At 39.7% G+C, this 14,204-nt stretch overlaps 1 protein-coding gene across 1 annotated transcript; it reads left to right on the top strand.

The window, feature by feature from the left end:
- Positions 1 to 6,318: 6,318 nt before the first annotated feature.
- LOC108365103 (uncharacterized) lies at positions 6,319 to 7,638 on the top strand. The gene has a single exon (XM_017619062.1). It carries the CDS (start codon positions 6,319 to 6,321, stop codon positions 7,636 to 7,638), a length of 1,320 nt encoding a protein of 439 aa, XP_017474551.1.
- Positions 7,639 to 14,204: the final 6,566 nt, after the last annotated feature.

Below are 14,204 nucleotides of genomic sequence, written 5' to 3'. Positions count from 1 at the left end.
TTTATGTAGGAAACTAAACCCAATAAATTGTGTTACCGGTTTACATACCGATCACATAGCAGTGAAAATCACTTAGATTGGTGCCATATAAAGTATATCTTCCATACCTCTGATTGTTAAGATGCGATTTTTTATATATGTATGTAACTCCTCTATCGATGTATGCAGATGTATTCAAAAGCAGTAATCTGTCAAAGTAAAATTTGCAGATGCTCATGAAAGGTATGAAGCCCTCGGCATAGCCGAAGACAGCGCTGCTCTTACTTGTTTTCATATAAAAAAATTCTTATCATGTGTTATATGGAATAAAATGCGCAACACCCTCCACAAAAAAAAAATTCTATAACATCAACGGTAGTTTTTAATGACTGTAAACTTGCACTTTCTTGTAGTACAATTGAATGGGTTACAAAACTGCATACCCGAAAATTTTCTAAATATTCTAATTAAACATTTTGAAATTTTGATGTCAATTTTTGAAGTTGGATTAATTTTATGCAATTTGAGTAAGCTTTTAAACTTTTATTATTGTGGTTTCTGTTATAGATTGAATTATACATTAAAAGAAAATTATTAAATTCAACAATTTTTATGAGCTTGAGGCAGTTTTTAGTGAAAACTTATTCTGGAAAAGCAACAATAATTTGAAAAAATGGTAGAAGTGATAGCTATTTCGGAAATCACCACATTTCCTCATCAGACTTCTTTCAGTAGGATACGAACCGACGATCACCACTGACTCAGCCAGTTGCCTACGCACTGTGCTAAGTTTGCCTTGTTAATTCTTTTTGCTTATTTCCACTATTTCACTTTGCTAAGCCAACTACAATCAAGCGCAGCTATTCCGCTGCAATTCACTTGGTTCATTCATGTGGTTGTTGGTTTTGTTGGTTTTTGTTAATATTTCTATTATTAGAATGTTTAACTTTAAGGTGTGCTCGTCCTTAAGTTATTTGTTTTTGTTATTTTTATGGCCTTATAACAATTATATTCAACAATTTTTATGAGCTTGAGGCCGTTTTAAGTGAAAACTTATTGTGGAAAAGCAACAATAATTTGAAAAAATGGTAGAAGTGATAGCTATTTCGGAAATCACCACATTTCCTCATCAGACTTCTTTCAGTAGGATTCGAACCGACGATCACCACTGACTCAGCCAGTTGCCTACGCACTGTGCTAAGTTTGTCTTGTTAATTCTTGTTGCTTATTTTCCACTATTTCACTTTGCTAAGCCAACTACAATCAAGCGCAGCTATTCCGCTGCAATTCACTTGATCATGTGGTTGTTGGTTTTGTTGGTTTTTGTTAATATTTCTATTATTAGAATGTTTAACTTTTAGGTGTGCTCGTCCTTAAGTTATTTGTTTTTTGTTATTTTATGGCCTTATAACAATTATATTCAACAACTTTTATGAGCTAGAGGCTGTTTTTAGTGAAAACCTATTATGGAAAAGCAATAATAATTTGAAAAAAATGGTAGAGTTAAACATTCTAGTAATATAAATATTAACAAAAGCCAACAAAACCAACAACCACATGATCAAGTGAATTGCAGCGGAATAGCTGCGCTTGATTGTAGTTGGCTTAGCAAAGTGAAATAGTGGAAAATAAGCAACAAGAATTAACAAGACAAACTTAGCACAGTGCGTAGGCAACTGGCTGAGTCAGTGGTGATCGTCGGTTCGAATCCTACTGAAAGAAGTCTGATGAGGAAATGTGGTGATTTCCGAAATAGCTATCACTTCTACCATTTTTTCAAATTATTGTTGCTTTTCCACAATAAGTTTGCATTTAATACGGCCTCGAGCTCATAAAAATTGTTGAATATAATTGTTATAAGGCCATAAAAATAACAAAAACAAATAACTTAAGGACGAGCACACCAAAAAGTTAAACATTCTAATAATAGAAATATTAACAAAAACCAACAAAACCAACAACCACATGATCAAGTGAATTGCAGCGGAATAGCTGCGCTTGATTGTAGTTGGCTTAGCAAAGTGAAATAGTGGAAAATAATAACAAGAATTAACCAGGCAAACTTAGCACAGTGCGTAGGCAAACTGGCTGAGTCAGTGGTGATCGTCGGTTCGAATACTACTGAAAGAAGTCTGATGAGGAAATGTGGTGATTTCCGAAATAGCTATCACTTCTACCATTTTTTCAAATTATTGTTGCTTTTCCACAATAAGTTTTCACTAAAAACGGCCTCAAGCTCATAAAAATTGTTGAATATAATTGTTATAAGGCCATAAAAATAACAAAAACCAAAATTATTAAAAATAAATAAATAAACATAATTTGCAAACAATATCATTTTGAATTTCGTTGCTAATTAGTTGAACGCATTCGAATTTTATGCGAAAGGTCGAGGATCATAGAATATAAGACCACGAAACAAAAATGTTTCGACTCAATGTCAGTAAGCTAAACCCACTTTCTAAGGAGGAAGAAGTAATATCCTGGGAGAGATATAACCCTGAGAACTTAACAAGTTTACTAAGGCAGTGCGATTTCTCGAGCTTAAGTTTATTCGATGCTGACAGTATGCTGGAGTATATTACTCATTGCATTTTGTGGTCCATGATCCAGTTGACTTACTCAAAAATAACTCGCATTTAACAGAGGAACAAATGGTATGATAGGCAATTGATAGAGATGAACAAGTATAAATCTAACTCCCATGAGAAAGCAGTGTTGTCAGGGCACTGGGGTGAATATAATATGGTGATAAGCAGGTATAAAAAACTGGTATGGTGTAAAAAAAATTAAATACTTAGAGCATAAGGTTTAAATAAATAAGGGTGACCGCCGACTCATGTGGAAATACTTAAAGGAGGTCGGCAATAACACGGGGGTCAAAGAAAATATTGGAGAAGTGATAATAAATAACACCAACTACGTAGACAGCTTTGAAATTGCGGAAAACTTAAATAATTTTTTCGTGGACAGCATTTTGGAAATACATACCACAATAGAGTGTCTAAACTAGGACTATTTCGAGCAAGGAACTTCCACAAGTACGCTAAAATTTGAAGAGGTTTCAACGGAAGACTTTCTTCAAATTGCCAAAAAATTTAAGCGTAAAATTGGGGAAAACAACCTACTATCTGAAGGTATTATTAAGGACTCTGCTGATTATATGGGATATTTCTATGCCCTACTAATAAATTAGAGTCTCCAAACAGGATCAGGACCGGAAGAATGGAAAATTTCGTCAATAGTGCCCGTTAAGAAAGTTAAAAAAACGGATAAAGCTCTCCCTAGTTTGGAAAAAATGCTAGGAATCGCTACACCAGCTACAGTACTATGTAGAATCCAATAAAATACTCATAAAAGAACAATCTGGATTCAGAGCTAAACATTCTGAATCTGGTGCTATCTCAATGTAAAGAAGATCTTAACTGCCACCTTAATGTGGTAGCAGTGTTTATTGATCTTAAAAGAGCATTTGAAACAATTGATAGAGTCCGAATGTTGGATAAGCTAAATACATTGTTAACGATCAGTGATAGGGTACTACCAAATGCGATTGCCAAAAGAATCAAGAAGATCTTAATTCTTTGTATCAATGGCTGTGTTCAAATAAACTCAAACTAAAAGTGAAAAAGACAAACTTTATGGTATTGTCCAGAGCGGCAAATGTTAACTCCTTAAGCCGTGAATTAAAAATCAAAGATGAAAACATCGAAGAGGTGAAAAGTGTCAAGTACCTAGGAATATACATCGACAACAAACTAAAGTTTGATGAGCACGTTGAGTATACAGTCAACAAGATTGCTAAAAACATTGGCCTTAAAAAAGACATTGGTGTACAGGGGGTAGAATCCCACTTTATATACTGCCCGATTTTCTTCCTAGCGGGGGACTCGCATTGTTGGATTCGACTTTGTATTTTTTAAGTAGGTATTCAATATTGTAATGTGTGAGGGTTAATACTCATGCACCATTCCAAGGGTTTACGAGCAATCGTCTTTTTGACATTTTGCTATTCTCTTTTTTCCGTTTTTGGTTTTTTCATTCGCTATCTCTCGACTCAACTGACCGCAAGTTCGCCCGCATATTTATCGAAGAAATTTATACAAAATATTAGTAAATAAATAGAATTTATATTTGAAACCGCGTTTCTTTAATTCGAAAAGCAACCCGCACATCAGCTTTGGTATACCTGCATCAGCACTTGTTTGGAAGTAAACCGCAACAACAAACTGGTCCTTCCGAGCCGGATTGCCCACTCGCTCACAACGTGTGCAAGTATAAGCTGTAATTTTCATTATAATTGACCGAGTGTCCCCCGCTACAAAAACTTATAAAAACAAATATTTTGCGCTTAAATAAGAACTTTTATTGTGCAGCATTTACGTACATAGATATATAGGAAAAGTGTGCATCGAATTCAAGTTGCCCTACACTTGAAATTGTACAATCCCGACAACCCACAGTGACTTTTATTTGCCCTCTGCAAATTGCCTTACATTTGACATTGCATATCTCTTTGTCGATCATTCGCGCCTTTCATTTGCCCTCTGCAAGCAACGTACTTGTACAACATTCACCTTCAACGACCCCTGAAGCAAAGTTATGAACAGGGAACGGATTTTATGGAAATTGCCTTTTTTCTGCTAACGAGATAGAGCATATTCGATTAAGAATGTCCACGATTTAGCTTTCCCTGATTCCATATATACACATTTGATGTTGCCTTTTTTAAGATATTTGCCTTTTTTAAGATATTTGCCTTTTTTTGCCTTTTCTACCTTTAAAAAAGTGATTATAGCATTTACAATTTTTTTTTAAGATTAAAAAATATACACATTGCCCATGCGGCTTATAGAAGCGCAGAGACCTCTTGCCAAATTGGTGTTGGAAAAATTCAATGCCGTTTTCTCAGCTAACGAAGGCTTGGAGACAATAAGGGGTGTAGATAAAATTGTAAAGGGCGAGGAAAACGCCCTTATTCCTGATAATATGAACGTTTCAAACGTTCCATGTTTAAATTGGGCGCCGCTTGTATCAACTTACGTCGAGCACACATCTAGTACATTCAAGGCTTTTCTTTCGAAAATCGAATGAAAATGCTGCCAAACTTCAAAATGCATCTTGTGGTTCAATGTTACTACAACTATACAGATTAAACTTTTATGAGTTAGAAACTCGAAAGGATAAAATAGTCAAATATTCAAAGTACAAATTTTTCATATAATGAAACTATTTCATAGTTTTTCTCTTTTTACTTATAATATAAACATTTCTAAAATAAATGTATTTTTTGATTGTTTTTCGTATTTTCTGTCTTTTTTTAGTGCCTTTTCCTGCCTTTTCCGTTATTTCGTTCTGCCTTTTTTTGCCTTTTTTGCAACACCTAGTGCCTTTTCCTTCCTTTTTCACTATTTTATTTTGCCTTTTCCAGCCTATTTCGTTATTTTATTTTGCCTTTTTTATAGGTTTTTAGGTCCTAAAAATCCGTTCCCTGGTTATGAATGTCTGCGTCTGTGAAAACCCGCGATTCGGCACTAAACGCCATTAAGAGGTACATGACAAAAAGCATAGACGATGCATTTGCCATGGACTTCGAAAGCGTTGGAAGCTATTTGAAACTCCTCAATGAGCAATGGGCCCGTTTCAACACTGCCCAAGATGCAGTCGCAACATCTAGTGGACTCGACAACGCTGAAGTAGAGGAAAATGCTCGCGTGCAAGGCGAAACTTGGTATGCTACTGCCTTGGCCAACTTCAAACGTGTCCAGAAGGTTCGTATGGAACCGGCAACACAACCCGCAGCTACATCAGTGTCCGTGTCTGCAGCAATACGATTGCCAAAAATGGACCTACCCACGTTTGCTCAAGAATGATAGAATACAAGATTGCGCCGATCAGAGAGGATTTTTGAGAATAACTTTTGTGTGACGTCACACTGGTGCAATTGCGAGAGAGAAATGCCAAAACGTGAGCAAGAATGGAAGAAGAAGAAAAAATGTTGCAAGGAAAACGTAAACAAGTTGCACCAGTGTGACGTCATGCAAACAACGATTCTGTCAAATTCGTTAAGAGAGGAATAGCGGTCCGAGATCGGCGCAACCTTTGTATTCTCTCAATCGTGCGTTTGCTGGTGATTCCACGGAGTGGATATCTTTTTATGATTCGTTTTATTCATTGGTTGAAGCAAACACTGCCTTGTCGGACGGACAAAAGCTCCACTATTTGCGTAGTTGCTTAAAGGGAGATGCACTTAGCATTATTAGTGGCTTCAAGATCAGCGACGCTAACTACACAGAGGCTTGGAACCTGCTTAAGTCCCGCTACAAAGTCATGGGAGTCATGGTTGAAGCACACCTCAGGGCGATAGCTGACATACGCACGGCTACAAGTGACACCGCCGATGTCATTAAGTGTTCTCGATGCAATTCAACAAATATTCGAGAGCTCAAGGCATTGGGTCGCCCCGTAGAGTTCTGGGACGATTGGCTGGCGCATGAAGTGGTCAACAAGCTCGCGTTTGAAACTCGAAAGCAGTGGGAGCTATCACTAATTAGTAAAGAGCCGCCGACGTTTGAACTGACAACTTTTTTGGAGGTAAGATGTCGCTCATTAGCTATGCTTACTACGCCCGCTGCTCAGATACCCATGAGCCATTCGACTATGCCCAAATCAACACGCAAATCAGCCGAGGTGTTTCACGCGATACCGGAACAGAACCACTCGCGCTGCATGTACTGCAATGCGGCTCACAAGATTTATTCTTGTGAAAAATTTCACAGTTTAGATTCAACGGCAAAATCTAAATGTATAAAAGAAGCGAAAGCTTGTCTAAATTGCTTGAGTCACGGGCATTACAAAGAGCGTTGTAATAACACATCCGCGTGCCGAATATGTCACCAACGTCATCATACGCTGCTTCACAATATCGCAGGCCCAACCACTAGCACCGCATTCAGTCACGTCATCGAGTCTACTCGCACCGCTCCGAATACCACCACCGCTTCTTCTGCTAACCAACTGACGAACACCGCTGCTGCATGCATTTCATCCTGTTTGAGTTCTGGTTCTAGCCCGCTACCCTCAACGCAAAGAATAGTCTTATTATCGACCGCTTTAGTAAGAGTTCGTGATTTTGCCGGTCAGTGGCAGACTGCTCGGTTATTGTTTGATTCTGGATCTCACGCCTCCTTCGTGACAGAGGCATGCGTGCAGCGCTCGGGCCTACCTCGCAAATCGTCGTCGGTATTCGTCACTGGAATCGGTGCATCGCAAGGAGGTCGCTGTAGGGGTGAGACGTTACCCTCACTTTCATCCTATAGGTGGGATGAATGCTACGCCATCAATGCATTGATTCTTAAGAAAATCACTAGTGATTTGCCAACGCGGTCTTTAAATGTTCCAGAATGGCCGCATATTCATGGGCTATTCCTAGCGGACCCGCATTTTATGAAGCCTGGCCGCATAGATATACTGGTTGGCATGGACGCGATGGATCAACTTATCTGCATCGATCTTCGGAAGGGTCCAACTGGCACGCCTATGGCACAGAAAACCGTTTTCGGGTGGACCTTGTTCGGAAGTGTCGACAGTTCTGCTTCAACGCCCCCTGCATTTACCGCCACTGCATTGCGATGTTCAACTGGATCGGGCGCTTACTAGGTTGTGGGAGTTGGAAGAGTCAGCGCGAAAGCTGCATTTTACGCACGAGGAGCGCTTCTGCGAAGATCACTTCGTTTCTACGCATCAACGAATGCCGGACGGTCGCTTTGTAGTGGAGTTACCGCTGAAACCAAATGTGCCATTGGGTGAATCGCGAAATTTCGCTGTTCGCAATCTGTTACGCATCGAGCGAAGGCTGGCTCGTGACAACGACTTGCTATCGCCTTACAACGATTTCATGCATGAGCTTATTGAGATGGGTCATATGGAAGCAGTGATCGGACTTGAAAAAAAATTGTGTGGTAGAATCTGGAAAAAATTGGGTAGATTTCAAAAAAAATGTGGTAGATCTCAGGTTTTGGATCAAACTTTGTACAAAAATTAAAAAAAAATCTGCAAGGTTTCACCTAAATGGCAAACTTTTTAATTATACTCTAAAAAAAATTAATTTTAGTTTAATAAAGTGCAAGATTGAAGTTCCTAAAAATTGCGTTAAGCTTTGGCATTTTTTTTCCTTGACAGTGTAAAGCAGTTCTTCCATATCAAGATATTTTTCGAACATATTTTGAAAGATTTCTGCAACCTTGCGGAGTGCTGTCCGCTTTTCTTTTTACAACGCTTTTATCAACTTGCAATGTTGTGGCTCCAGAAACTTTCAATGTTGTGGATCCAGAAACTTTCAATGTTGTGTGTCCGACACCATAAAACCTTTGCTTTGCAAAGTTCCTATAAAAAAGTCTAGTGCATAGGGCGCCACGCTTTTCATTTTCAATCTCAAAAATTGGTTATAACGACTTTTGCTAAAATTTCAAACAAATTCTATGGGACTGAGAAATATTATTTTCTACTTTTTAGTCCATTTATAAAAGCGTTGTATATTAAAAAGTTTTTTTTTATATTATTTATTATCACATCACGATGTAGCGGACCAATGTGGCACGTTCCAGAAACCGCCACTCAATTCTCAAGTAAAAGTAAACAACGCTTTAGAAACTTTAGATGCACTGAAATTTCTAATACTTTCACAAAAATCGCAGCTTTTTTTAACATTTTCGCTATTAATTCTTTTTTGTAAATCATACATTTTGCAATTTAACACAATAAAACCCTGTTTCCTGTCGAAAAATTGAATATAGAGCAAATTTACTATTTTAATGGTTATTTTATCCTCCCATTCTGCGTGTTGTTAGTGTTTAGTGTTGGACAATTTTTGCTGCTAAAATTAAGAAAATTATATCGAGTAAAAATAAAACTACTCAAAAACGCGAATATGTGGTAGATTTCAGACCTTGTGTGGTAGATGCTCAAATAAGTGGCAGATCTAGCACAATGTGGTAGTAGTCCGATCACTGTATGGAAGCTGTATCCCAGACGGCGAATAACGCGTATTATATGCCGCATCACCCAGTGATAAAAGAGTCCAGTGTTACGACGGAGCAAAGTGTCGTTTTTAACGCCTCTGCTAAAACCACCACAGGGAACTCGCTTAACGACGCGCTGTTTATTGGACCGCAACTCCAACAAGATCTCTACTCTACTGATGCTTTTCCGAACGCATCGGTACGCAATAACCGCCGATGTTGCAAAGATGTACCGCCAAGTTTGTGTATCGTCGAAGCACGTCGATTTGCAACGTATCGTTTGGCGCCCTGATCCATCCTCGCCCATTGTAGATTACCGCATGCTACGAGTAACTTATGGGGTGGCTGCCGTAAAGTCCTTGCAACAAACTGCCAAGGCTTCCCGCAACAGTTGTGAAAAAGCCGTATCCGTGATCCCCAAGGACTTCTACATGGACGACTTGCTCACTAGTGCGTCTTGCAAAGCCCAACTTCAGTCACTACAACAAAATATCTCTGAAATTTTAAAAGGAGGCTTTGAACTGCGAAAGTGGGCATCAAACTGCATGGAGTTCAACGAGCGTATTTCCGGCGCTTCTAAAAACATATCGCACTACGTAGTAGATGGTAAGGATGTTCGTACTCTTGGTCTAATATGGAACATAGAAGGAGATCACTTAACATTCGCAGTCCGCCTGAAACAACAACTTGCTATTCTAACCAAGAGAGCATTCTTAGCCGATGCTAGCACTCTTTTTGATCCTCTGGGTCTGCTTGCTGCTGTAACCATAAGGTCCAAGATGTGGTTCCAGGATATTTGGCGTTCCGCGGTTGGATGGGATGATCTTGTACCAGACTCAATCGCGAAAAAGTGGATTTATCGTCGCTTTCAGCTGCAGATACTTTCAGATTTGAAGGCAGAACGGTTGGATCGTTCACGCAGCTGCATGTATTTGCTGACGCTTCCGAACGCACTTACGCCGCCGTTATATACGCGCGCACTTTGCAAAACGACGGCAGGATCACTGTAACTCACTGGTCTCTTCAAAGACCAAGGTGGAGCCGCTTAAAACGACGACGCTGCCGCGCCTAGAGCTTTGCGCTGCGCATCTCGCTTCTAAACTGGTGCGAAGCGTTTTTCACAGTTGGTGCGATCCCCGCTACCCGGTGTATGCCTGGACGGATTCAACCATAACATTGGCATGGCTACAAGCGCATCCCAGCAGATGGATGACTTTCATCGCCAACCGCGTTGCCGACATCCAAGAAATTCTGCCGCCTGAGTGCTGGAATCATATTCGCTCTGAGTTGAATCCAGCCGACTGTGCTTCTAGAGGTATATCCCCTGCCGAGCTACTGTGTCAGCAATTGTGGTGGACCGATCCTGATTTTTTAAAGGGTACTGATCAGTTCTGGAAACTAACCTCCTCGAAACACCATATAACCGAATTGGGCATTCGAAACAAAGTTGTCGCCCATGTGAATTCGGGCGACCAGTGGTTGGTACTCACGAAATATTCCTCGTATTCCAAGCTGCGCCGCATCATCGCTTACGCTCTAAGATTCATTGTCAGCATCCGTCCCGCTACTAAACGCTCTGCTGAAAAACGACATGGTCCTCTAAGCTGTGTGGAGTTATACGAAGCCGAATTACGCTTGATTAAGTATACACAACACTTTTACTATGCAGCGCAAAAAGGCCAATCCCGCTACGCAGTAGCCTGTTGCGCTTGCAGCCGTTTCTTGACCCGAAAGGTGTTCTTCGGGTAGGTGGGCGATTGAAGTCCGCAGATGTCGCGCACGATGTTAGGCATCCCATTATCTTGCCTAAAAATTCTCCGCTATCAAGGCTAATAATACCCGACATTCATCATAATGCAGGTCGTATTGCAACGTCGCCACTGGGTGATTGGCGCCCGCAGCTTGATTCGGGGCATTTATCATAAATGCGTAAAGTGAACCTGTTTAAACCGCAATGCCTCTACACAATCGAAGGGTGACCTACCTGCGTCCCGCACTACCTACGATCGCTGCTTCACACGTACTGCGGTGGACTTCGCAGGCCCGTATATGTACAAGTTCACGCATGGAAGGGGGGCGTAATCTACGAAAGGCTATATATGTTCGTTCATTTGCATGTGTACTGGCGCAATGCATCTAGAACTCGTAGCAGACTTATCGTCGTCTTCCTTTCTCAAACTCTGCTGTCGTACGAAGAATTCCGCACTTTATTGACAGAAGTGGAAGCCTGCGTGAACTCTCGCCCGTTATGTGAGAGCACAACAAGTGCAGTCGACCCCGAAGCTCTGACACCAGGGCACTTTATCGTCGGTGAACCGCTTAGGTCGATCCCAGAACCTGAGGGTCAAGGGTTCGGTGGACATCTCCACCAGCGATGGCGGTTAAACTCTGCAATAAGACGGCACTTCTGGCGTCGTTGGAGAGACGAGTATCTCGTCAGTTTGCAACGTCGAACCAAGTGGTTTCGACCGCCACGCAACTTCGCAGAAGGAGATGTTGTAGCTGTCTTCAACGAGCCTACTCCCCCGACAAAGTGGATACTCGCAAGGGTCATTCGATGCCATCCTGGAGCTGATGGTCACGTGCGAATCGTAACCGTGAAGACATCTTATGGAGAATCCATCCGGCCAATAGCTAAATTGTGCCTTCTTCCTACGAAAGGGGATTTATTTTGCGAAGATAGAGACTCATAGTATAAGAACCAAATTATGTTAAAGATTTTTTTCACACTTAATATGTTTTGACCAAAATTTCATTGTAAACTTAATTTGAACATATCATATGAAGATAGTTCAAGGGCGGCATGTTGGGTTCGACTTCGTATTTTTTAAGTAGGTATTCGCTATTGTAATATGTGGGGGTTAATACTCATGCACCATTCCAAGGGTTAACAAGCAATCGTCTTTTTGACATTCGACTCAACTGACCGCAAGTTCGCCCTCATATTTATCGAAGAAATTTATACAAAATATTAGTAAATAAATAGAATTTATATTTGAAACCGCGTTTCTTTAATTCGAAAAGCAACCCGCACATCAGTTTGGTATACCTGCATCAGCACTCGCAACAACACGCATATAGATAAGCTGCAAAAAATGCAAAACCCAGCGATGAGATTCATCCTTAACAAACCGTACGACACACCAACAAGATGTATGTTTGAAACCTTGAATTGGTTAAGCGTGAAACAACAAGTTTTGACGTAGAATACGTCTTACGTTTCGATATGGAGGATATGCTTAAATGTTGTAGTTGTAATTTTTAGAGCTTCACGAAAACGCTTATTGCACGAGAAGTAATGAAGCGATTTCAAAGAAAAGTGTGGCCTTTCAAAGATAAAATTCCAAACCTATCGACAGATTCATTTTTGTAAGTAACCCATTCGGTTTCTGTCGGAAAAGAAAAGTAAACATTGGCTTATTTTGGGGTCAATTTTGGAGCCTTTAAAGTGCTCCAGCAGCTTATCACTTGCAGATATAACTTTCATTTTCGGGATATAGATTCTTTGGAGCAATAGAAATATTATCGTGGACCGATTTTATATAAATTCAACAAATATTGATCATTTTAAGGAATAAAATGGCACCCTGAAATTGTGCATATGGAAACTGTGCATACGAAATAATGCATATGAAAAAAACCGAAATAATGCATACGAAAAAAACCGAAATAATGCATATATGCACAGTTTCGGTTGAAAACCGAAATAATGCATATGAAAAACCCGAAATAATGCATACATGCACCAGTTTCGGTTGAAAACCGCAATAATGCATATTAGAAAAACCGAAATTATGCATATGCACTCTTTCGTTTGAAAACCGAAATAATGCATATGAAAAAAACCGAAATAATGCATATATGCACAGTTTCGGTTGAAAACCGAAATAATGCATATGAAAAACCCGAAATAATGCATACATGCACACTTTCGTTTGAAAACCGAAATAACGCATATGAGAAAAACGAAGTAATGCATACATGCACAGTTTCGGTTCAAAACCGAAATAATGCATATGACAAAAACCGAAGTAATGCATACATGCACAGTTTCGATTCAAAACCGAAGTAATGCATATGACAAAAACCGAAATAGTGCATACATGAAAACGAACTTCTTTCTGAGTAGGCGGCCTTCGGCCGCGCTTAGGGATTATAACCCTTACTAAGTAGAATTCTCCTTTCTGTGTTGCCGGAAAAGGGGGCCGGAAGTATTTTTGCGCAGAACTTCTTTCTGCGTAGGCGGCCTTCGGCCGCGCTTAGGGATTATAACCCTTACTAAGGAGAATTCTGCTTTCTGTGTTGCCGGAAAAGGCTTCTTTCTGCGTAGGCGGCCTTCGGCCGCGCTTAGGGATTATAACCCTTACTAAGTAGAATTCTCCTTTCTGTGTTGCCGCAAAAGGGGACCGGACTTAAAATTGGGAGTGTCTTAGATTTAAGGAGAAATGTAAAATTTATTATAAAAGCAGTGTTTGTGCACTGAAATAAACAGACTTGTTTTGAATCAAGAATGGGCGGCATTGCCTCGTTTTTTTTTTTAACTTGTCTCATCAATAAAAATAGGCCTTGAGGCCATCATCCTTTTAGCGTGGCTCGCTTAAAAGCCAATAGTTAAAAATACTTAAAAATAATAATATAAAAAAAATAAACATAACAATATGATTTTTACCTTTCCGGAACCTACCGCTTAATTTTGAGTAAATTAGCGTCCTTAAATTTCGAAATATTGCAGTTCCAAGCATTTCTGAAATTTACCGTTATATGAAAAGCGGCCTCAATTTTAGTCCGATTTCAATAATTTTTAACATTTGCTTTTATGTGGCAAGCACAATTACCGTACCGAGTTTGGTACAAATTGGTAGAACGGTTACCGAGATACATATGTATATGTGATCATAAGTGGGCGGTGCCACGCCCATTTTCCAAAACTTTATCAAAAACGTATTTCTTGGTTAAGAATTGTTGCAAGCATGAATCTTGAATAATTTAGCTTTAATATTTACTGATTTATCGAAGATTTTGTATTTCTCTAAATTACCGTAATATGGGATGTGGGCGTGGTTATTGTCCGATTTGGCCATTTGGTATGTTGTGCGAAGGCCAACAACTGTGCCAAGTTTGGAAGAAATTGGTGCAGCGGTTACCAAGATATACACATGTAACCATAAGTGGGCGTGGCTACGCCCATTTTCCAAAAATTTATAA

Source organism: Rhagoletis zephyria, unplaced genomic scaffold, assembly GCF_001687245.7.
Source record: "Rhagoletis zephyria isolate East Lansing unplaced genomic scaffold, Rhagoletis_zephyria_1.1 Rzeph_scaffold_01777, whole genome shotgun sequence".
Lineage (NCBI taxonomy): Eukaryota > Metazoa > Arthropoda > Insecta > Diptera > Tephritidae > Rhagoletis > Rhagoletis zephyria.
Note: the sequence above shows the minus strand (reverse complement) of the source record. Positions and strands in the feature narration are given on the sequence as shown.